The sequence below is a fragment of the Hipposideros armiger genome, unplaced genomic scaffold (assembly GCF_001890085.2).
Source record: "Hipposideros armiger isolate ML-2016 unplaced genomic scaffold, ASM189008v1 scaffold_93, whole genome shotgun sequence".
Lineage (NCBI taxonomy): Eukaryota > Metazoa > Chordata > Mammalia > Chiroptera > Hipposideridae > Hipposideros > Hipposideros armiger.
The window spans coordinates 2,101,803-2,126,117 of record NW_017731443.1 but is presented as its reverse complement, the minus strand read 5'-3'; the positions used below and the strand labels follow the sequence as shown (position 1 = coordinate 2,126,117).

At 49.3% G+C, this 24,315-nt stretch overlaps 3 protein-coding genes and 1 long non-coding RNA gene across 5 annotated transcripts; 2 read left to right on the top strand and 2 right to left on the bottom strand.

Annotated features, from left to right (window-relative positions):
* Nucleotides 1–480: 480 nt before the first annotated feature.
* Nucleotides 481–1,945, bottom strand: FAU (FAU ubiquitin like and ribosomal protein S30 fusion). Its single transcript, XM_019645490.1, has 5 exons — nucleotides 1,837–1,945; nucleotides 1,515–1,597; nucleotides 1,277–1,421; nucleotides 779–834; nucleotides 481–654 (listed from the first exon to the last, which is right to left on the bottom strand). Exons 2-5 carry the CDS (start codon nucleotides 1,587–1,589, stop codon nucleotides 529–531), a joined length of 402 nt encoding a protein of 133 aa, XP_019501035.1. The 5' UTR covers nucleotides 1,590–1,597; nucleotides 1,837–1,945; the 3' UTR covers nucleotides 481–528.
* A 99-nt stretch (nucleotides 1,946–2,044) lies between these two features.
* Nucleotides 2,045–5,868, top strand: MRPL49 (mitochondrial ribosomal protein L49). Its single transcript, XM_019645489.1, has 4 exons — nucleotides 2,045–2,180; nucleotides 3,250–3,400; nucleotides 4,209–4,333; nucleotides 4,443–5,868. The coding sequence occupies exons 1-4, from the start codon at nucleotides 2,103–2,105 to the stop codon at nucleotides 4,587–4,589; spliced, it is 501 nt and encodes a 166-aa protein (XP_019501034.1). The 5' UTR covers nucleotides 2,045–2,102; the 3' UTR covers nucleotides 4,590–5,868.
* On the bottom strand, nucleotides 5,779–13,206 carry SYVN1 (synoviolin 1). 2 transcript variants are annotated; one of them, XM_019645486.1, is made up of 16 exons: nucleotides 13,069–13,206; nucleotides 12,085–12,233; nucleotides 11,768–11,860; nucleotides 11,528–11,680; nucleotides 11,341–11,389; nucleotides 10,809–10,912; nucleotides 9,805–9,931; nucleotides 9,608–9,707; nucleotides 9,453–9,518; nucleotides 9,240–9,356; nucleotides 8,982–9,145; nucleotides 8,563–8,691; nucleotides 8,323–8,472; nucleotides 8,051–8,237; nucleotides 7,051–7,202; nucleotides 5,779–6,976 (listed from the first exon to the last, which is right to left on the bottom strand). In XM_019645486.1, the coding sequence occupies exons 2-16, from the start codon at nucleotides 12,214–12,216 to the stop codon at nucleotides 6,870–6,872; spliced, it is 1,830 nt and encodes a 609-aa protein (XP_019501031.1). In that variant the 5' UTR covers nucleotides 12,217–12,233; nucleotides 13,069–13,206; the 3' UTR covers nucleotides 5,779–6,869. The 2 variants fall into 2 exon arrangements, with proteins under 2 accessions (XP_019501031.1, XP_019501032.1); XM_019645487.1 differs by having other exon boundaries at nucleotides 8,323–8,469.
* Nucleotides 6,904–10,463, top strand: LOC109384267 (uncharacterized). The gene is made up of 2 exons (XR_002124372.1): nucleotides 6,904–6,990; nucleotides 10,279–10,463. It is a non-coding gene; the product is annotated as an uncharacterized LOC109384267 (long non-coding RNA).
* Nucleotides 13,207–24,315: the final 11,109 nt, after the last annotated feature.

The following is a 24,315-nucleotide window of genomic DNA, read 5'->3' as shown; positions in this document are numbered from 1 at the left end:
GGCAGCTCAGCTCAAGGTGCCGAGTTCAGTCTTAGTTGCAGGTGGGCGTAGCCCACCATCAAACAGGCAATCTTGTTGTTACAACAGCTGAGCCATCCTGCCACCTGTTGGCAGCTCAGCGACAGCTCAGCTTCGGCGCAGTGTCACTGGCCCATGTGGGACTCGAACTGTTGGCCCTGTTGCTCAGAGCTCCACTCTTAAGCCAACTCTTAACCAAATGAGCCACTTGGCCAGCCCCCCCAACTCTACCTTTGAATGGGTGGCTATCTGTGGTTGCTGGTTTTCACAGGAAGACTCTTATAGTTTACCACTTCTCTCCCCCGACCCCAACCCCCTGGCCAAGGAAGGGCCTCTGCCTCCTCCTAACTTGACACTGCCAAGAAACCAAAAGGAGACATCACCGATCTAGTGGACACTCCACCAACACTAAAAGCCATTCTCTCTCCCTGAAGCCCTGCAAATAAAGATGAAACAAAGAGATGACTGGGCTAAGTGGCTTTATTAGAGAAAGCCAGGATCACAAAGGACTTAAGAGTTGGCATTAGGGCCCTTCTTCTTGCCAAAGGTGGGCACGACATTGACAAAACGCCGGTTGTACTGCATCCTCCGCTTGGCTCGGCCAGTCTTCTTCTTCTTCTTCTCCTGTTTGGCCACCTGGGGAAAGGGAGGGCTAATTAGACCCTGGTTGATCTCGTCCATGCCTTGCCTCAGGCTTATCTCCTGAGGAAGGTGACAGGAAAACAAAAACGTCCAAAGGGCACCACTAATACTCTCTTACCTTGGGAGTCTGACCTCTTACTTTCCCAGCACGGGCCAGGGAACCATGGACTTTACCTGTGGTAGAAAAGGACAGCAAGCAGTTAGGATAGCGAGAAGGCGCCGCACAACAGAATCCTTTCTCCCTCAACTCAAGCTTTTAAAGGCAAGCTGGGCCCAACAGGGAAAGAGAACAAAGTTGCAGAGATTTGATGCCTGCCCAAAAATGTCTAGTGTGGTACATTCTGGGGTTTCACTTCGGGATTTTCCAGGCCCTGACTTTAAACAAGAACTGAAGAGCACCTTGGGGATCTGGTCTAACCTGATTTTAGTGAGGAAACAGACAAGGATCTAGTACATGACTAAAATAGAACTATACTCCAGTTTTCTCCCATGGACCTCTCAAGAGTTCATTCTGAAGTAAACAGGAAGAACCACACTGGATTGAGGACAGTGATCTCCACACCCACATCTGTTATGCGCTTACAAGCAGTTCAAAGGACAGTCCTCCCCAACTCACCTCCAAGCATGCGGCCGGCTACTTCCAGAGTGGTCAGAGCTTCCACCCCACACTGGCCCAGGGTAGCCTCATCCTCTAGGGGCGTGCCTGCCAGGAGCACGACTTGATCTTCTGGAGCGATGCCCTCCAGCGAAGCTACATGGGCCTACAGGGAAAGGTGAGGCTCATTAGTGTTCCCGTGGGGAGCGAGGTTAAGGAACACAGGAGGATGTAGCCCGGGAGCACAAAGCAGCCTTACCTTGATCTGGGCAACTGTCTCCTGGCCGGTCACCTCGAGGGTGTGCAGATTTTGGGCGCGGACAAACAGCTGCATGTCGGCGACTGTGGAAAGAAATGCTCGTCAGAGAGGAAATGCTCTGGGAGTAAGGGAGTCGGGGAGAGGGTGGCTGGCCGGGGACGATCGCGAGTCTCACGTGCCTAAGGCCGGCCAGCCAGGGGGGTCGGGTGGTGACAAGAACCCGGCCCGCAAAGCAGCCCTTCTTCCTCTTTTTTTCCCGTGCCATCAGATCTCGCGGCCAACCTATTAAGTCTTCGGGATCCAGCCGTGGCCCAAATCTTACCTGAACTGCGGCCGTTACCGCTAACGCGAAGATGGAGTCGAGAAAGAGGAAGAAGCAAGGGCGCACACGTCCTCACTGCCTGCTGCGTCTCACGTCACTACTAAGCGACTGCGAGGGCCTCTGATATTTGATCTGATATCATCATCCTAGCTCCGCCCCCTAACGCTTTGCGTGGACGCTCTTTCCGTCCCCGGCGGCTTGCACAGGAAGGGGCGGGACCAGGCTCGCTGCGCGCGCAGGAGGCCTGTAAACTGGGGTAGTTCAAGATGGCAGCGGCCGTGTTCCGAGCTTCGTTGCGGGGTTGGAGACCCAGCGTCCTGCCGGGCTGCGGGCTACGGCGGCTGGTGAGACCACTGAGTTTGGAGCTGGGGGCAGAGGGCTGGGTGTGACGCTCACTGTTATTCCTTGCAACCCTGAAAACCGCGTTACTACTTGGGGCTTAATTTTCCCATCTGATCGGGGGCACTTTTCTGGATCTCAGGTACAAGATTGAGAGTAGGGGGGTGGCAGGGCCTGAAGCGTGCTTGAGAGTGTGGGGGTTGGAACCAGATTGGAGGACAACCCCGGTTAGTCACAACTGGGAGGGGTTGCACATCGATTCTCGCTGCCTAATTTTTTGAAGGGGAAACATTGGTCCACAGGGTCCACAGGTCGGCCCGATCATTGGCGACACTTCTGGGAACCTAGAGCTCATGATATACAGGCCACCTTATTCTGCCTGCCTGTTCTCATTATAACCCCGCGGTATATCAGGACTCCGGGTTAGCTATTGGTAGAAGTGTCCAAAAAGTATCTTTAGGCTGGAAGGTGGAAGGACAGACTCTGGAGTTGTGACCCTACGTGGATTGTTTAATGTCTTAATTTTCCTTGGGGTAATACAATACGTAACTTATTGCATTATAAGAATTAAGTGAAAACAATATCCGTAAAGCACTTGGTACAGTGCCTGGTGGTGTCTGTATGAGGCCCAAGCGTTCCTTCCAGGAAAGGTGGGGGTGGGGGGGGGATCACTTCGGATGAGTGTGAGTAGAAAACTGTCATGCTTAAAGTACCAGAGCTAGAATATTTCAGTAGAATGTTCAGAAGAAACTTTCAATACTGAAATATGCCATATCGGTCAGACTTACGGTTAATAGGTTTTTCAAAAATATACACACACTTCTCATTTGAGTCCCAGGAGGGACTAAGAGAAGTAGCCCCTTCAGAAGGTTTGAACTTCTTTTTCAGTCTCACCCTGCACCTTGTCAGACTGAAGCCTGGTGCTTTCCTATCTCCAGCCATTTATGCCATTCTCTCCACCTGCAATGTTCCTTTTCTCTACTTACTGAAGTACTGCTTATCCTGTGTTGGGTTGGTGCGTGGTAAATGGGCCGATGGAGAGATGGTTGTTTTTTGTTTTTGTTTTTGCTTTAGAGCCAGACCCAGGGGCCTCCCGATTACACCAGCTTCGTGGAGTCAGTTGATGACTACCAATTTGTGGAGCGTCTATTACCCCCTACCAGCATCCTAAAGCCCCCAAAGCATGAACATTATCCTACTCCTAGTGGCTGGCAGCCCCCCAGAGGTGAGCTGGGTAATGGGAATGGCCTGAAGGCTGGAGGGAAGCACCCCTTCTTTGTGGTTGGCCTGAACTCCTCAGTGGGTTCAGGACTTGAGTTGAGATCTCTCAGGATAGCATCTATCTCATGTTCAAGCAAGGGCCCAGGAATGGAGTCCTGTTTTACCAGTACATACATTGACACTGTTGGGGTGAGGTCTTCCCATGAAGGAAAACTGAAGCATAGAAGACCCAAGAGCTTGGACACCCCCCACCACCACCCCGCCCTCCACCTGTGGTCTATGTACCATACTTGAGAACATAGCTTGGGAATTGGGCAGTTCTGGATCTGAATTTGGCTCTGCTATTCGTTGCCAGTGTGATCTTGAGTTAGACACTTAGCTTTTCCCAATCTCAGTTTCAGCAAAATGGAGATAATCTGTTTGGAACCTAAAGCACTTAGTGCAGAGCCCAGCATGTGGTAGGTGTTTCAGGAAATTTAGGAAATCCCCATCCCTTTGTGCCAGAGATGGAGGTTAGTCTTCTTGACCCAGAGGAGAAGGGCAAGGATTGGCCCCCAAGGGGGACCCAAAGATTCAAGAGGGCATGGCCGTGACTTCATTTCTTCTTGAGCACCTTCTTTTGCCAGGCCCAGGGTGAACAAGATGGTCCTGGCTCTAAACTTAGGAAAGATCAGATCTTCTGATCTGAAGTCTGGAGGTGGCTTTACTGTCGGGTGCACTAACCCTCTGCAGACTCAGAGGGGAAAGGCCTCGGCTGAGGTGGGATGAAGCCTGGGAAGATTTGACTTATCACCATCCCTTTTGTGTCCCAGACCCCCTGCCCAACCTGCCCTACTTTGTGCGGCGCTCTCGGATGCACAACATCCCTGTCTACACGGACATCACACATGGCAACCGCCAGATGACTGTGATCCGGAAGGTGGAGGGGGACATTTGGGTAAGTGGGTGGGTGGGTCAGGGTCTGATTGTGGATGAGGGTCAAAGGGATGGGAGTCCTCTAGAGGGGAATGAGTTTCAACCAGGCTTGATTTGTCACCTTTGCCTAGGCCCTGAAAAACGATGTGGAAGATTTTCTGAGCGCACTGTTGGGGAAGACACCTATCACCCAGGTCAATGAGGTGACAGGTACCCTGCGGGTCAAGGGCTACTTTGACCAGCAGCTCAAAGCCTGGCTCCTAGAGAAGGGCTTCTGAGGCCCAGCTGAGCAGCCTGCATGACAGCATCCCTGACAGACTGGATTCCAGGGGTTCTCAGGAGGGGGGTATTGGAGCAAGCAGGATCAGGGCTGAGCACTTGGGCATGGTAGAGTTAAGGGCTAAAGGGCTTCAGAGCAGGCCTTGGTTGCATAAAGAGGGAAATGGGACCCTCTGCACAGGTCCCAGCCTTGGGGGAGGGCTATCTAACATTGGATACCCACCAGAAACAGCTGAGCTAGTGGGGGGTATTAGTTGCTGTCCCTCCCTGCCCCCCCAACTTTGGCCTGTTCCTGCCTTCCCTTCAGTGGAGCTCTTTGGGCTCAGCTATTGTTTGTGGAGGTTGCTCACTGCCTTTTTGGTGGAAGCAGTAGCCCACCTAGTTTAGGAGAAGGTAGCACAGGACAGACCCATTGGGCACATTCCTCCCTTGGCCCTTAGACCCTCGCTGCTGCTGCTGTTCCCAAGCCCTTGCTCCAAGCCAGACATGGCTTAGAGGCAACAGCATATGGATGACTCAGACGTGGGTTCTGGAAGTCTTCAGTTCCAAGTGCAGTGCTGGGCACAGGGGCACAGAGTGCCCATGTCAGCCTCTAGGCTCATTCATTTTACCCACGGAAAAGTAGAAGGCCCAGTCCCCTCTGCCCCATGCCAGACCAGAGTTGGGCCTGACTGGGTTTCCAGCTCAGAAAAGCTAAGTGATCAGCTTTAGCTCGTCTGCCCACAAGGGGGTGCTTGGGCGCTCCTGGCAGCCCAGCACAGGGCCGTCCTTCCCAGCTTGCTGACCTGGTGTCAAGGCTGCCTGCTTTGCAGGCAGGAAGGTGATGGCCTTTTGCCTCTGCTGTACCATCCCACCCCCAGCCATTGAACCTTCACACTTGCTGTCACAAGGGCCAAAGGCTTGAGTTCCCAAACCCACCCCAGCATCAGACTAAGACAGGCTTCAAAGCCTGCCTTCCCTGCTTGGTCTCTTATCTTAGGCAGGGTAATTAACCTTTGGGGGCTCAGTTTCTTCATGTGTAATATGAGTATCTCTTCCTAGTAGTTTAATAACAATGTGCCCAAAGACAGTGCTGGCTTGTATAAGTAAACCCTCCCTCCTGGAGGTCGGTTCCAGGCCATTCTCCAGTCTACAGCCTGAGCAAGAAAAAGGACTCCGGCACACCAATCCTATGACACCAGCTCCACCAATCATTAATGCAAGTTTTTATTTGGCTGTATATACAATTTAAGCTATTAAAATTTGTACAATATTTACAAATTAAATAATCATCTGAAACTCTCCAGCAACTCATGTAACACAAAACGGAGGGAAAAAGGCAGGCAGGCAGGCCTCGGCTCCTATGTTCCCTACCTGGCCCAGAACCTCTTCTAAATTGGAGAGACCAGGAGTCTGGCACTCCTGCGCCTCTTTCCTGGGGTCAAGCATTTAAATTCAAAGACAAAATTTAAGCCAAAAGGTAATAGCAAGGAAGTAATTCCAAGTCTTCCAAACTCTGAAAGTAGAGAAGTGGCCTTGTGAGGATTCTGGGGCTTGCAGTGGTTCCAGAGCAGACACAAGCCCTCAGCCTGGAGTAAGGCTGGGCAGTGGCTGCTGGGTAAGACCAGGGACAGTCTCACTTTAAAACAAACTGCGGGGAGAGGGACCTGGGGGGAGGGGCAGGGCAGGGTCCCTCAGTGCTGCCCTCCCTCTCTGCCCCAGGCACTCCTTTCCCTGAGTTGTGTGGTTGCATGGAAATGCCACAGGGCATAAGGGACACAGCCACCACCACAAAGGGCTTCCAGAGAGTTTAGGGTAAGGTAAGGACATCAGTACCAGTCTTGGTGGGTGGGCCAGGGAGCAGAGTCCTAGCCTGCCCCCAGCCCCTTGAGTCCACACTGGGGAACAGGAGGTAATACTGTTCGGCACTGCAGCGTGACTCCACACACACAAGTGAGGCTCGGAGGGGCTGCCCCTTTGCCCAGAAAGAGGTGGGGGGCAGAGGGCTTCTCAGAGGCTGCACCCTTCTGCTTCACAGCCCCAGCAGAACATAGGGCTGAAGGGTGGCAGAGGGAGGCTGGAACTGATCCAGGGTCCCCATGGCTGCCCAGGACTGGAAGGGCTGGAGTCAGCTGGGCCCTTAGGCCTCCTTCCACTGGCCTAGGGGATGCCACCTCTTCTGTCTCAGCTGGGTTACTACTCCCTGGTACACAAAGAGAGGGAGCTGGCACTTGGTGGCAGGACATGTTCCAGCAAGGGCTGCTTGAAAGAGGGGGGTGGGGGCCAGGACCGGGGCAGTGTCAGTGGGCAATGGGGGATTCCAACTTCTGCAGGCGGCGGCGACGGAGCTCTGCGGCATCCGGCTCTCCGTCCTCTGGAAGCTCCTCGGTGCCCACTGACTCAGGAGCTGGAGATAGAGAGGTCAGAAGTGGGACCCAGGGAATTCCCCTGCTCCACCCCCCGTAGGCTGACCACAGCTACCTGGAGGCTTTTCAGGTTCAGGGGCTGGTGGGGAGGCTCCTGAAGACGGGGTAGTGGCCTCAGAGCTGGGCATGCTGGTGGAGGAAGCAGCAGCGACAACTGTAGGGACAGTCTCCTCAGGGGGGTTGACTGAGGTGGCAGGCCGGGGGGGCCTAGGAAGAGAAGGGACGAGGCAGGCCTGGCTTTGGCATCCTGGCATGACTAGGCAGACTCTCCTGCCCCTGGTGAGCCTTGCAAGGCAGAGTCCTGCACTGATGTTCCCCCACAGCCCTGGTGACCAGCAGACACGAGGGGACACATGTTGTAGGAATTCTTGTGATTGTATAGCAGACTGATTGGTTGTAAAGCAACTGCGGGCAGAGACTGCTGGCCTATTTGCTGTTACACTGCCGTCTCCACCCCAGGGTGTCAGGCTCCTCATGAGGTGCCTACTAAGACACTCCACTGAATAAAACAGCACCTAATCTCAGGCTTGAGCTCCCCATCACACCTATGCCATCATTGTTGGGTGCCAGGCACTTTGTACATGTGAACTGTGAATGAGAACCCCCCTATTCAAATAAGGTAATGGTGGGCACAAAGCATGTGAGTGATGGGACCAGGACCTGAACTCAGGCCAGGGTGGCTCCAAGTGACTATGTGCTGCCTCAGATCAGGGGCACTGACTCCCAGTCAGTGTTACCATATGTCATGAGAGAGTGTACATGGGGAGCCAAAACACTGAGGATTATGGCTAATCTGACTAGGAAAATACAAAATAACGAGATTCAAGGCCAGCTCCAATAGTCCTCACTCACACTTAGATCCAGACAGGCAGGCCTTCTGTAGTGGGAGGATAAACAGTACCAAGAACCCTGAGACCCTGGGTGTGCCTACAGCGAGGTGGCCTGAATCAACAGGTATCACAGGGTGGCAAAAGAGAAAAGACCAAAATCCACTGCTGGGGGCCTTCTCAGCAGCCCCACGCCCTGCGACCTGCCCTAGCCCCATGCAGACGTACCCCAAGGAGGCGAGCACAGTGAGGTACTGGTTGATTTGCAGCATGGCGGCGTCCAGCAGCGTGTGGATGTTCCGCAGGCTCTGCAGCCGGGCTTCTAGGTGCTGCCGCTCATGGCCTTCCAGGGCCCGCAGCTCCTCTGGGGTCAGCCCCGCAAAGCCGGCAGGGGGCACGGGCATCGGGGGGAAGGCTGAGAGAGGCAGAGGCTCAGCCTGGGCTGCCTGGGCCTGACACCCCTCATCCTCCAGAACAACCCCGAGCACGGCCCCACTTACCAAAAGGTGGAGGCAGCGGCATGCCCATCCAGGGAGGGGGGAAGGGGAAGCCTGGGGCGGGAGCAGCCTCAGTGGGGGCAGAGCCAGGTGCCGGGGCAGAGGCAGAAGCAGCTGTGGTTGTGGCTGCTCCACTGGGCCGAGAAAGGGCTGCTAAAGAGCAAGAACAGGAAGTTAGTGAATGTCGAGGGGGCTCTTCCATTCCTCCCACCTCTTGGCTGTCGCAGTACCCAAAAAGCTCACCTGCACTGGTGGATGGAGGGGCCACAGCCTCTCCTGAGCTGGGGGGAGGTGGGACAGGTGGAAAGGGGCCCATGGGGGGCCACAGCGGGAACATGCCTGGAGGAAAGGGAGGCAGGAGGCCCTGGGGGACTGTAGAGAGAAGACAGGACTTGGTGAGACAGGTCCCAAAGTGAGATAGGTCCAAATCACAGGCAAGGGGCCAGTTATTGGGAGCTGTGTCCTCTGCTCCCATAGGTCCTCTCTGAGCTCAGCACTGACCACTCTTGACTGCAACCAGCTGTGTCTCTTCCTGTGCCCTAACCACCCCCATCCAGATGGAACTTCTAGAGGGCAGGACTCTGATGCCCCTCAATATTGCCCACCCAGCCCAGGGCAAGTACTCAGCAGTGTACTAGATGGCAAAATGAGGGTCCACTCACAATTGGGGGGCTGGGGCAGGAGTGGTGGCGGATGGGGGGCCGGTGGTGGCCCCTGATCTGCAGGTTCAGGGGGCGGTGGTGACTGGGTTGGCAGCGATGCACGAAGGACATCCATTCGGCAAGTAGGGCAGGTCTGCTGCCGCTGGAACCAGGAGCGTAGGCAACTGAGGACCAAGACCAGGTACTGGTCAGCAGGTCCCTAGGGGCCTGCCTCCCAGAGCCCGTCCCAATGTGCAGGCTCCCCAGGGCCCCTCCCACCTGGTATGGAAAATGTGGTTGCAGGGCAGTCTCTTGGCACCAGTCACCATCTCTTCTCGACAGATGATGCAGACATTGTCCATTGCCTGGAGTTCCTCTGGGGTGGCATCTGGGTATCTGGTTAGGATAAGCCAAGGGCATGTCAAGACCAGACCTAGAGACAAGGGGTCTTGGGGTACAGCTCGGGTGAGCACCTAAGACAGGCCCACTTACAGTGTGTTCATGTTGCGGATAGCTCGGCGAGACATGATGGCGTCTGTGACAGCTTTCTTGAACTGCCTGCAAGGACAGTTTCAGTGAAAGTCAGGAGAGAGAGGGGAAGCATCAGACGGGTCAGGTGTGGCAGGGCACAGCTGGCCTGGGCTCACCTCATAGCCAGGTACATAGGCCGGATGGCAAAGAGAGGAAAGGTGTGCACCTTGATCATGATGGTCATGAAAGCCATGTACAGGAGAACTTTGATGAAGCCTGGGGAGAAAGGGTGTGCAGAGAGCAGCAGGTCACGGCCTGGGAGGCAGGGCCGGGGACACTAGTCCCTGTCAGGGGAGGCCCAGGCTCCTTTCACCTGTAAAGAGCTCTGTGTAGAGCATGTACACAGCCTTGTTGTCCCAGGGGTTTTCGCTCTGGAGGTCCACGGAGTGCAGAACGTACTTAATGAAGATGGTGAGCACCATAGTCATCAGGATGGCATACTGCGGAAGGGGGTGGGGGGACATAAGCATGTAGCCCCCTTGGTCCAGCTGCACTCTGCTGCCCCCAGGCCTCTGCACAGCAGGGTGCAATGGTGCAGCACGGGCTTGGACACAGCCGGAGTTCGCCTAGCTCCTTCACTCACTAGCTGGTGTGACTTTTGGCAATCCACCAGACCAGGGGTCGGCAAACTTTTGAGACAGAAGAGCCAATCCTGTCCCTCACAACAATTTAAAAATTATTTGAGAGCTATAAAACAAATGAAATCACCATTATGTGAATAATAGCCTTTAAAAATTTTATAAATGAAACTATGATAGTTTTATTTTCATTTTCAATTTTACTTCAGAGCCACATGGTAGCTCGCGAGCCGCAGTTTGCCAAGCCCTGCACTAGACCTCTGAACTGCGGTTTGCCTGTCTGTAACGTGACACAATTAACTGTTCCTTTATAACTGTTGCTTTGCTGATGAGAAGAGATGCAGGTCAAGTGCTCAGCACGGCCTGGCATACAATAAAGCACTCTTCAATGTGAGCTGTTGTCAATGAACACATTCTTCCTCTGCCAGGGACACACCTCCCCAGTTGTCCATCAAGCTAATTCCTTCTGTCCATCAATAGCCAGCTCCTCTGGTATCAACTTCCAGGAAGCCTTCCCTGAGCGCCAAGTCAGGGCTCCTCCACAGGCGCCTCTTTTTGTGCCTCTCCCACTCTCCTAGGAGTGGGTGCATAGAGGACTGGGACTGACTGATGGCTGCTCCTTGGTGGCCTGCCTGGGACTGGTCACAAAGCAGGTGCTCAGCAAGGGTTTGATGGGTTATTCAAGGCACATGCAGTGCCACCTCAGGCTTGTCCTCCCAACCTCCCAAGCCAGTTTTACCTCAAAGCCAAACACCAGCTGCACAGAGGCCCCACGGGTCAGGATGCTGTGATAGGCATGGCTGACGAAGAGGAAGTCCAGGATACCCAGGAGGAACATAAGGGCTGTGGGGACCCCCCAAATGGGGGGTTGGAGGGGTCAGCCCAGGGCCTGGCAGCCACTTCCTGCTCTAAGACAGCTCCCACCCCAAACCCACCAGGGCCCCAGCCATCTAGTCAGGTGGACACACTCCACTGAACCCGGCCCCGTGGGAACTCCAATTCTGCCTAGGGGGGGCATCAGGGTGGCCCAAGCTCCAGGTGAGGAAGCAAAGAGCTAAGGGGCCAGGCAGTTGAGAAGCTATGGAGTGGAACAGGGCTGAGACTATGCAAATGAACTTCCTAAATTATCTTTCCTGTACAGCTGTGAGCTGAAGGGACAGCCTGTGCTCTAGGGTACAAGTCCATGGCCAGTAACTTTTCATGTTCCAGTCCTTCATGGTGCCTCGTCTCCCTCCGGCTCCCTCCTCTCCCCTCGCTTGGGTCTCACTCACAGATAATGCGGCAGTGAAAGAGCCAGGAGATATTGGGGCTGCGTTCCATCTGAGGCAGAGCAGAGAAGGGGCCCGTCAGGAAGGCTGGGGCTCACCCACAGCCCCAGCCCAGCCCTTATTCCACAAGCCTGCCCACCGGCCACTCCCTGGCTTCTGTCTGCTTCAGAGAGCCCCTGACTCGACTCACAAAGTCCACACGGTCCTCAGCCAGCCAGTGAAAACACTTGAGGAAGAGAAGGAGAGTGAAGAGTGCAACAAAGCGGGGGCTGAAGTCGTCCCGAAAGACGGTGAAGGCCAGACAAGTCTCAGTGACAGCATACCAGGAACGTTCCAGAAGGTGCTAGGGGTTGGCAAAGAATGATGTGAAACTCAGACATCCGCTTACCCAGATTCCTGGCCCTCACCTTTGGGGCCACGAACAGCTTACCTCCATCTCTGCTGCCCTCAGCTGTCCAAAGAACACCTTGCCCATCACCTTGCCCAAGAGGAAGACAAGGACGAAGGCCTGGATATATAGGACCTAAGAGTAAGGAGAAGCTCTTGTTTGAGGTCACTTTCAGCTTTGCTCTGCCTGGGGCTCATCATTCAGGAACCTCCTTGCATCCCCATCACAATTTATTCAAAGTTAGGCAGCTGGTAGCTACTTCACTTCTCTCCTACTCTTACCTCAGGCCCCACCCCTGTTTCAAGCAACCTCCTCCTTCCCTCCTACAGAGTACCTCCCTCCCTGAGCCCTCAACTCACTGCCATGCTGGGGCTGGACTTGGTCAAGTACACCACAGTGGGGTAGAACTGGTGCTTGAGGTAGTAGGCATGAGCCACTACGGCCCCCGTCAGCGCCAGGCTGGCCGCCATCATCACTGCGGTGCGGAACATTGCCCTGGCCTGGAGACCTGCAAGGGGAAAGGAAAGGAAACTTGTATGCTGTCCATACGGTGCAAACCTAGCTGGTGCCTGAAACACAGTCAGGAGATAAAAACAACAAAAAACTCATTTCACCCTCACAATCATCATCACATCAAGAATAGCATATGCTCCACTTTACAAATAAGACAACTGAGACTCAAAGGGGTTAAGTGGTCACACTGACGCAGGGCCTGGCGCCTGGGTCAGTGTTGTTTCAAATCTAGGGCTCTTTCCTCGCTGCCTGACAAGCCGCTGCCCCTAGGGAGGTATGAGTTAAGGCAGCAATGCTGCAGGGGGGAGAACTGCTACCACTAACCCTAAAGTGAAGGTGATGCGGTAGGATGCAAAAGAAATCTCCAGAAGCGGGAACGTGCGGCCTGGACTAGGAAAAGCCAAGGCGCTGGAGGGTGCAGACGGAGAGGCGACATCGCCGGTGACAGCTTTGCCAGGGTAGGCAGCTCCGCCGCGCGCCGCGCGGGAGCAGGCGGAGTACGTCAGCCTGGAACCCTGGCGCTCCCAACCCCTGGGGCAGTGTCAACTCGGGGCACCAGAGGAATGGCCGACCGATAGGATGCAGTGGCGGGACTGAGAGGGGCTCTAGTCGTCCCCGCGGTCGCGCACCTGTAAGCGCCTAAAGCTACCAGCGTCGCAGGTGGGGCCCAGCATCAGGAGAACGGGCGCGCGGGCGCCTGAGGTCTACCGCCAGGTGACAGGCCGAAAGCGGGCGGCGTGGCTGAGAAGCGCGTCCACCCCGGAGACCTCAAGGAGATGGGCCAGGGCCCGACTCTAACCACAACCTGGGCACGACCCCGACCTACTCACCAGGAGCCCAACGCCGCGAGCCCGCTCAATCCCCGCGACTGCGGAGGCGGCTCCGGTTAACAACACTCCCCACCCCCTGCGAGCCGGAACTTGGGGGATGAGACACCTCACTTCCGGCAGAGCGGGGCGCGGCGTGGACCGTACCAAGTGCACACTTCCCTTTCCCGCATCGCGCGCCTTCCTTGGTGCGGGGAGCAGTCGTCCCACCACCGTATCTGGAATTCGTGCCCACGGTTCGAGCAAGAAATGCAAGAGGTGGTCGAGGCGGAATAGGGCAATCCGGGAGGTGGTTCGAGTCCCCCTGTTTATTAATCGCAGATGGTGTCGTCTCCGCCGCCGAGTGTTCTCTACCTAGTGGAGGACTCAGATTCTCAAAGTGGCTGGAAGGTGGAGCATCGTGTGGGTCGTACCACTTGGAGGGGGGAGTAGGCGAGGGATAGACATTATTGGCTTAAGAAAAAATGTCTTAGAGACTCATTCTAGGGCGATACACAACGGATTGGCAAATAAGACGCTTTCTTGGAAAACTGGATTCACAAAAGAAAAATTTGCTTCCTCCACGATCACCCCCAAATTGTGTGGGAGTGAGTTGGGTCCCCGTGGCTACTACTGATTGGTCGATATAGAGTTACGCGGACCAATAAGAAACAGAAAGGAAATTTGCTGGCCTATAGAAAGAGCAAAGCAGATAAGCGGTTGCTAGGGGCGGAAAGCAGTGTTGCCTAGGACTAAGTCCAACCCTAGGGGGCGGAGAGTGGGGAAGGCGCAGTCGGTGGGTGATCGGTGTCTGCCCTGGGGAAACGTTTACTGTGCCACTAAGGGGAGGGACAGCTAGGTGTGCCTCGGACCGAGGCGAAGGCAGACATTTAATGCCGGCTTATTTTAGGATGATAATGTTCTGTGCCAAGGGATTGACTTCAGTGCATTCCCGCGATCCTCCCTGTGCCTACTGCTTTGCTGTCTCTATTGTTCGGTTCTGGGCCTTAGGCACAGCTTCCCCCGTCTTGGGCTGCATTGTATTTCTTTCTTTCTTTTTCTTTTTTTTTTTTTTTTAAGATTTTTATTGGGGAATTGGGGGGAGGGTGGGAACAGTGCTGGGGAATTGGGGGAAGGGGAACAGACAAGTTGCTGTCATTTTTGTTCTTCAGTCTAGTTGTGGAGGACGTTGCTTCACTGGCCCAAGTTGGCACCATCATTGCCCTCTTCCCCGGGCGAGGCAGATCAGTCGCCGGCTTCTGGACAGCCGCTCACGCTGGCTGCTGGCTACACACGGTAGCCCTTGGCAACCCACTGCCACAGGGGCTGCAGCCTATGCCGTCGCCAGTGACTCAGGGCAGCCCAGCTCCAGGTTGAGCTGTTGTTCAGCATCTTAGCTGTGGAGGGCAGTGTCACTGGCCCTCATATGTGGGATCCGAACCGGGGTTCTCTGGCGTCCCAAGCCAGTTCTTAACCATCGCGCCACTCGGCCGGCCCTGCATTGTATTTATTTCAGTTTGTGTCTCAGTCACTGCCAACCCAGACCGCTCATTGACAGTTTGGAGCTAATGTACCCAACTTTGTGCCTTGTTTCCGTCGTTTCATTTAACCATCAATCATTAAAGTTTATGACCTAGGTGGTGCTATCCTCGTTTTATATGTGGGACAAGTGAGATTCAGAGATTTAACAAGACCTATCTTGGGATTGGCATTGAGTCTAATTCTAAATTCCTGTACTGTTGGCCTCAGCCACTGTCACCACCACCTGCTGACTTCAATTGGCCTGATCACTTTAGCTTGTAATCAATCTGTCACTGAGTTGGCTCCCCATAAAGCCATCTGTAACTTTTTAGTGACATTAGAATTAATAAATGAGTTCAGCAAGGTGCAGGATAGACGATTAATATGCAAAAATCAATTACATTTTTATATGCCAGCAATTAGCAATCCAAAAATTAAATCAAGAAAACAATTCGATTTACAATGCACACAAAAAAATGCTTATAAATAAATTTAGCAAAAGAAGTATAAAACCGGTACAGTGAATATTAACAAAATATCGCTGAAAGGAACTAAAAGTTTAAATAAATGGAAAGATACCTCAAATGTATAGGTTTGAAGACTTAATATTGTTAGATGGCAATACTCCCCAAAATTGATCTAAAAATTCTACAGTCCTTATCAAAATGCCAGTTGCCTTTACTGCAAAAATTGACAAGGTGATCCTAAAATTTATGTTGAAATACGAGACCCAAACTAGAGAAAACAGTTCTGAAAAGGAAGAATTAAATAAAGAGAAAAAAGGAAGAAAAAATCTGGAGTATTCATACTTCCTGATTTTAAAACTTACTACGAAGCCACAATAATCAAGACAGACAAATAAATCAATGGAATAGAATTAAGAGTCCAGAAGTAAACCCATACATTTCTGGACAACTGATTATCAACAAGGGCGCCAAAACAATGCAATGGGGGAAAGAATAGTCTTGTTAATAAATGGTGCTGGGGCCCCCACTTTACACCATATACAAAAATTAGCTCAAAATGGATCAAAGACCTAAATGGAAGACTTAAAGTTATAAAAGTCTTAGAAGAAAACTTAGGCATATTTCTTCATGACCTTGGGTTAGATAATGGTTTCTTGGATATGACACCAAAAGCAGTGCAACAAAAGAAAAACTAAATAAATTGGATTTCATAAAAATTTAAAAATATGCTTCAAAGGGCACCATCAAGAAAGTAAAAAGACAACCCACAAAAAGGGAGAAAATATTTGCAAATCATATATTAGATAAGGGACTTGTATCTAGAATATATAAATAACTCTTACAACTCAATAATAAAAAGACAAGTAACCCAATTTGTATGGGCAAAGGATTTGAATAGACATTTATTCAAACAAGATATAAAAATGGCCGATAGGTACATTATGGATATGCAAATCAAAACCACATTGAGATCCACTTCATATCCACTAGAATGTTATAATTAAAAAGACCAACAATAACATGTGTTAGGAAAGATGTAGAGAAATTAGTACCCTCATGCATTTCTGATAAAATTGTACAAATGCTTTGGAAAACGGTTTGGCAATCCCTCGATAAGTTACACATAGAATTACCATATGACCCAAAAATTCCACTCCTAGGTATATACCCAAGAGAATTGAAAACAATTATTCACACAAACACTTGTACCTGAATGTTCATAGCAGTATTATTCATAATAGCCAATAAGTGGAAACAACCCAAATGTCCCTGAGTGGATAAACAAAATATAATATATCCATACAATGGAGTATTATTCAGCTATAGACAGTAATGAAGTACTGGCACAGGCTACACCACTGACAAACCTTGAAAACATTCTGTTAAGTGAAAGAAGCCAGATACAAAAGGCCACATATTATATCATTCCATTTATATAAAATGTCCAGAATAGTCAAATTCATTTAGACAGAAAGTAGTGGTTGCCAGGGACTGGTGGAGTGGGGAATGGGGAGTGACTGCTAATGGGTATCGTTTTTTTGGAGGGTGGGACCTGATAAAAATTTTCTGCAATATAGTGGTGACAGTTTTTTGTTTTTTTTAAAGATTTTCTTATTGGGGAATTTGGGGGATGGGAACAGTGCTGGGGAATTGGGGGAAGGGGAACAGACAAGTTGCTGTGTTCACTGGCCCAAGTTGGCACCATCATTGCGCTCTTCCCGGGTGAGGCAGATCAGTCGCCGGCTTCTGGACGGCCGCTCACAGCAGCTGCTAGCCGCTCACGCTGGCTGCTGGCTACACACGGTAGCCCATGGCAACCCACTGCCACAGGGACTGCAGCCTACCCATCACCAGCGACTCACAGCAGCCCAGCTCCAGGTTGAGCTGTTGTTCAGCATCTTAGCTGTAGAGGGCAGTGTCACTGGCCCTTATATGTGGGATCTGAACCGGGGCTCTATGGCGTCCCAAGCCAGTTCTTAACCATCGCGCCACTAGGCCGGCCCGTGGTGACAGTTTTCACAGCTTTGTGAATATACCTAAAACCACTGAATTGTACACTTTAAAATTGTGAATATTATGGAATATGAATTATATCAATAAAAGGCAACGAAATGAGAAAGATAAAAATGGAAATTAAGAAAGTAGATAAAGCTAAAATAGAGGAGATTAACAAAGTTCAAAGAGGCTCTTTGAATAGGCTATTAAAACAGACAAACTTCTGGCAAGACTGATCAAGAAAATAAAGTGGGTTGTTTTTTTTTAATTTATGAGTTTATTTGAGCCAAACTGATGACAATTGCTGGGAAGCAAAATCTCAATGGATTGAGAAAATGCTCCAAGAAAATAAAATTAAAGTTACAAATAAACAATATAATGAAAGAAAGAGGGGGAAAAAATGTAACCACAGACACAGCAGAGATTTAAAAATAATAAGGATCCAGTAGGTGCATTTTTATGGAAATAAATTTGAAAACTTAGGTGAAATGAACACCTTCCTAGAAAATAAAAGATGTGTTAAAACTTGCCCAACACAAAATAGAAAACATGAATAGGCCAATAAATATTTTTAAGATGACTCAGTAGTTAAGTACTTCCATTCCTCCTCCCCATAAATGGATAGACAACACAAGACTTTATTACACCCAGAGGGTTAACAAGCTTACTAATATAAAAATCTGAATTGTACCCCAAATTGATCTAAAATTTCAATCTAGATCACAAGGATATTTCATGGAACTTAAGAGTTCACTTTTAAATGTATGTGAAAGATCAAAGGGTCAAGACAATTTTTAAGGAGAGATGCAAGATGGGGGACCTTTCTTCCCTAGCAAGTATTATTGTACCTAAGACATAATATTGTCCCAGTGGTATGTAACTAAATCAATGAACTAACATAGAAAACTCAGAAAGTGACCCAGGCTGGTGTGGAAAGCAGATATATGACAGAAACAGCAATGTCGATCACTGGAGAAAAAATGGGCCCTGTAATAAATGGTGTGGGACAATTAATGACCCATATGGAGAGTATCTTTACACTACACACAAAAATCAATTCTAGGAAGAACTGATTTACTTAAATGTTAAAAAGCAAAAATTTTAAACTTTCAGAAGAAAATAGAGGAGAATATGAGGTAGGGAAGGATTCCTTTAAAAAGACATGCAAAAAGCACAAACCATACAGGAAAATATGGATAAATTTGACTACATTAAAATATAAAATTTCTGTGCACTAAAAGATTCCATAAACAGGATTAACAGCTAATGGACATGAGGGATCATGTTATGGTGATGGAAATGTTCTAAAACTGATTTATGGTGGTTGCACAACTTAGTAAATTTCCTAAAAATTAATTGAATTGTACACTTGAAGCGGGCAAATTATTGGGCTGTCAGAAAAGTCATGCCGTATTTTTTCTGTTTTTTGTTGCAAAAATGTGTCATGTCTTTTCCGACAACTCAATATGTATGTAAAACATGCCTCAATAAAGTTCATATATATATATATATATTTTTTTTAAAGATTTTTTATTGGGGAATTGGGGGGATGGGAACAGTGCTGGGGAACTGGGGGAAGGGGAACAGACAAGTTGCTGTCCTTTTGTTCTTCAGTCTAGTTGAGGACATTGCTTCACTGGCCCAAGTTGGCACCATCATTGCACTCTTCCCGGGCGAGGCAGATCAGTCGCCGGCTTCTGGACAGCTGCTCACTGCAGCTGCTGGCCGCTCACGCTGGCTGCTGGCTACATACGGTAGCCCATGGCAACCCATAGGGGCTGCAGCCTATGCCGTCACCGGCGACTCACGGCAGCCCAGCTCCAGGTTGAGCTGTTGTTCAGCATCTTAGCTGTGGAGGGCAGTGTCACTGGCCCTCATATGTGGGATCCGAACCAGGGCCCTCTGGCATCCCAAGCGAGTTCTTAACCATCGCGCCACTCGGCCGGCCCACTATATTTATTTATTTATTATTATTTTTTTAAGCTGAGCCATCCTGCCACCTGTTGGCAGCTCAGCAGCTGTTCAGCTTGGGCTGGGACTTGAACCACTGTTGCTCAGAGCTCAAACTCCTGAGCGAACTCTTAACCAACTGAGCCACTTGGCTGGCCCTAAAGTTATATATTTTTAAAAGTCATTAAAAGATTCCATAAATAAAGCAAAGCAAGTGACAGACTGGGTGAAGGCTAAGGATTAGTACTCAGAATATAAAAAGAACTCCAAATCAATAAGAAAAGACAAATAACCCAAAGAAAAATGGTCAAATGTTATACACAGGTAAGCAGGAACTTTAATTGCCAAAAAATGTGAAAACATGCTCAACTTCACTGATAATTAAGTAAATGAATGAATATTCAAACAAGGATGAGGTATAATTTTTTATTCATAGTGTTGGCAAAAAGTAAAAAGTGTTAACATCCCCACGTGTCAAGAATGTGAAGCAAAATAACTCTGCAGAGGCAGGATAAAGAAGAATGATTTGGCTATATCTAATAAATGGAAACAGGTGCCACCCTTTATCCCAGCAACTTCACTCCCACATGTATAGAAAGAACATACACAGAGGATATTCATTGCTGCACTGTTCATAAGTAGAGGAAAATTATAAACACCTAAGTGTGCATCCTTAGAATAAATAAATTGTGATTTAATCATGCAATAGAATACTGTGCAATATAGTGAAAATGAACAAAGAGATTCAACAAGGAGAAATCTTGCAAACACAATGTCGATGAAAATAAGTTGCAGAAGAATACATATAGTATAATATCACTTACTACAGTAATCTTTAGGTTCCATCAATCAAAACAATCAATTACTCAACCAATCAGTCAGCTAATCAACCTCAGTGTTTAATGTAACCTAAGCAGCAAAAGATTTGCACTCCTTGATAGGTTTGTGTGTTTAGACGGTCATAAGTTCTTAATCACTTCCCCACAGAGAGGTGGGATTTATTCTCCACCTCCTCGATTCTAGCCTTGGCCTGTGACTTGCTTTGAACCAATAGAATACAGTGGCAATGATGCCATGCCAACTCTAGGCTTACCCTTTAAAAGAAATGTCAGCTTCTATTTCCATCCCTCGGAACCCAGTCACCATGCTGTAAGAAAGCCCCAGCAGTCCTGTGGGTGGCCCATGTAGAGGAGAATCCAGGCCCCACCCAACAACCAGCATGAACTTGCCAGCCATGTAGTGAGCCATCTTGGAAGTGGATCCTCTAGTCCCAGTCAAACTGCTCCAGATAATACCACATGGAGAAGAGCTGTCGACTCAAGGCCTTGCCCAAATTGCAAAATGGTAAGAAAATAAATGATTGTTATTGTTACAAAACTCTAAGTTTTAGGGTGGTTTGTTTCACAGCAATAGATAACCAAAACACTGGGCACCACTTCTAGCTTGTGTCCCTATTCCCAGCCCCAGGTCCAGGGCCTGGTACAAAATTAGAACTCAATGAGTGTTGAAGGAGTGAATAAACAAATGGATGGATGGATGGATGGATGGATGGATGGATGGATGGATGGATGGATAAATGAATTGTCTTGGGCGTCACTGCTCTGACATAAGGCCTTCCTAACTGGGCGTTTGGATTCTTGCATGATCTGCTTCCAGCCTACCTTCCTCACTCCCCATCATGCACTTTGTGCTGTGGCTGAAGTGAACTTGTTCCCATTCCCCAAAATCTGCTTGTCTCTTCAGCCTAGTTTTCTTCTGTTTTGCTCCTCCTTTGTGTAAGATGCTTTTCCTCTCCTGTTTGTTCAGGAAATCCTTAGCACACAACCAAAGACACTTTCAAGCATCAGCAATGAACCTGAATGAGTCTCCCCCTCCTCTTGGTGCCCATGGCATTGAACCAATGTGAACACAGCCTCATCTGACCATATGTTGTAATTGCTTCTGTGTCTGTGACCTCCATCAGGGCAGGGCTCAGAATAATAAAAAATAACTTCTATGAATATAGTGTAAATTATAATGATAATCATACAGACCTTATGTATTGAGCTCTGACTGAATGTCAGGCATGGTTTTAATCCTCAAAACAGTCCTATGAGCCAGGTACTATTATCATGCCTGTTATATAGATGAAGATATGGAGGCACAGAAAGATTCAGTAATTTGCCCAAAGTTTGCACAGCTAGTAGGGAAAAACACAGGATTTAAACCAGGAAGTATGACCTCACAGCCCCACTCTCACTCTCTGCACTTTGCAACATGCCCATGTTCTCAATCCTTGCAACGACTTGCCATTTCATTAATGAGAAAGTGGAGACTCACAGAGGCTAAGGAATTTAGCCCGAGTCACCCTGCTGGAGAGTGGCCCAGCCAGGACTCTGTCTGGTTCCTTGATATTTCACAATGCTGCTCATGAGCTGCCAGGCCCCACTGTCAGGACCCAATTTCCCCAGTGTCTGTGGTGAGTTCCACTCCCAGCCTAAGCAGTGTCTGGGAGCTGAGTCCTTCCCAACAGCTTCTGGGCAAAGCCAGAGAACAGCCACCACTAGGCTAGACAATCTGGGTGGCCTTGGAGGGCAGGGCAGAGATGGGAAGCCCAAGTCTCTGCCTGCTGCAGGCGGCAGCAGCCGGCCACATGTGAGGCTATGTCAGGACTCTTAATTCAGGCCAGTGTGGGCATCTGTGAAATGGACATAGACTACAGGGGTCCAGGAACAGTACCTATCACCCAAGTCTAGTACAGAGAAAGGTGTTGGGGGCAAAAAGGTGTGGGCTTGGGTAATTGGGGCACCTGACCAATCAACACACTTTTATGGGACCTGTTATGTGCCAGGCATGGGGATGGGTGCTGGGGACTCAGTGGTGAGAAAAAAGACACTTTCTGCCCTCATGAGCCTCTTGCCCAGTGCAAGAAATTGGGGGCACACACCTTTCCTCCTACCTCTTGCACTTGTTCCTCCTGCCTTCCCATTAGAATGGATGGGGTCTCCCTCCTCCCATTGATTCAGTCATTTATTCATCCAATAAGTATTTACTGAGTTCCCACCACAAGCCAGGCTTTGTTCTAAGTAGAGAATTTATTAGTGAACAAATTGGATAAAAATCCCTGCCCTCATGAAGCTTACATTCAATAAAAGACAACAAATAATCAAGGAAACACATAGAAAAGTGATGACTTTGAAAAATCAAGAGGAGGTGCAGCAGATGAGGAGAACCCAGAGTGTTTGAAAAGAAGAGAGACAGTTCTCCTATCCTAGCAGGATGCGTATACAGATGTGAATTCAAGTAGATACAGGAGCAGAAAAAGGGAAAGAGTGTTGGAGGTTAGAGGTGTTATCCCAGAAAGAGGGTTGGGAACTTACTGGAGAAGTGCAGAAGGACTGCCAGGAAGCAGGAGTGCCCAAGGAGTCCTGTGGCTCTGAGTTCAAAGTGAAACAACCCCCTGGTTATCTAATTTGCATTCCCCTCTGGTGCAGGTACCAAGTGGGTGGATGGGTGGGTTCACCAGGGTTGGAGTCTCCCGGGTGTGGTGGTTTTAGGATACATTCATACATTCTTGATACTCCCCTTTTCAACAGGTGGACCCTAATTCCCCTCCCCTTGAGTATAAGCTAGACTCATTGATTCACTTCCTATGAGTAGAATAAAATGAAAGCGATGGTATTAGACTTTGGAGACCTGGTTACAAAAGGTTTTTTGACTTTCTGCTTGTTCTCTGTCCTGGATCGCTCACTTGGAGGAAAGCCAGCTGCTATGGCATAAAGACACTCAAGCAGCCCTATGGACAGGTCTACATGGTGAGGAACTGAGGCCACACAGCCAACAGCCATGTGAGTGAATCCCCTGGGAAGTAGATCCTCCAGCTCCAGCCAAGCCTTCAGGTGACTGCAGCCCTGGCCAACACCTTGACTGCCAACCTCATGAGAGACTGTGAGGCTCTCCCAGCTAAGTTGCTCTCGAATTCCCGAACCACAGCACAGTGAGATAATAAAGTGTTCTTTTGTTTAAACCACAAAGCTCTGGGGTAATTTTTACACAACAGATAACTAACACACCAGGTGTCTTTGATAGCGAGAGGAGCAACTGGAGGGCAGGTTTCCACCTGGCTATTAGAGAACCCAGGCTCCCACTATCCTGTGGCTCTGCCCTTGGAGTTCAGTGGAGATCTGCATTTGGCTGGAAGTCAGGGATATAGAAAGCAAAGTAGATCATAAGAAAGGGAGGTTTTTTCCAAGGCCACGTCTGATAATGGATAATAAAAAGTAATGAAAAATGGGATGAAGAAGTGACATTTTAGATGAAAACATAAGATGACTAGAGGGTAGGGTGGGTGGAAGGGAGAAAGGAGTAAGGATCAATCAGTGGGAGGACCTCTGGCCTGAAAGTCTGGGTGTATTTTAGGAAACAGAGAATCCCAGGGTGACTGGAGCTTGGGGAGTGAGGCTGAGAATGGCAGAAAATGAGTCTGAAGGGGTGAGTGGAGCCAGATCACCCAGCCTTGTTTTTTGTTTTTTTTTAAAGATTTTTATTGGGGAATTGGGGGATGGGAACAGACAAGTTGCTGTCCTTTTGTTCTTCAGTCTAGTTGTGGAGGACGTCGCTGTTTCCGTTTCCGCCTCCCCATCACATCTTCCTGTCTCCCATCCCAAGATACCACACCCCTAATTTTATTATATTTAAACTCATTACTTTTATTTTTCTCATAAACACAAGTGGTTATTTTATTATAAATACGCTTACAAAATGTTCCAGTGAAGAACTGAAAGGATTTCCTTTTTTAGTGCAAAGCTGACTGCACTCCAGAGAAAGCTGCCAATATCTAGATCCCATCTCAAAAACTGTCTCAGACTTCCTGCCTAGCCACTGCCTCTCCTGATGCTCTCAGCCACATGTCCCCTACTGGTGTGAGGGGCCCTGTGGAGCCTGTTTCACTGGGCATGGCAACAGGTACTCTCTGAATTCACTGAGATGCTGCAATTTTTCTTCTCTAATCTGTTAAAGGGGTAAATTGTATTAATCAAATTTCTCATCTAGTCTAACCTTGCGTTTTTAGAACAAATCCACCTTGGGCAGTGTGTTATCTTTTCTATACATTATTAGATTCAGTTTACTAATAATTTACTTAGGGTTTTTACATCCATGGTTATGAGCCTGGGGTATTTGTTTTTTGGTGTCAAGCGTGCTACCTCTATGCTGTGTGGGGGAAGATGGAAGGATTTGTACAAGATAGCATTATTCTGGCCTTTGAGTGTTTGGATAATCTTACTGGTGGAGCCATATAGGTCTGGAGTTTTCTTTGTGGTAAGATTTTGTCTACTGATTCAATTTGTTTAATATTATA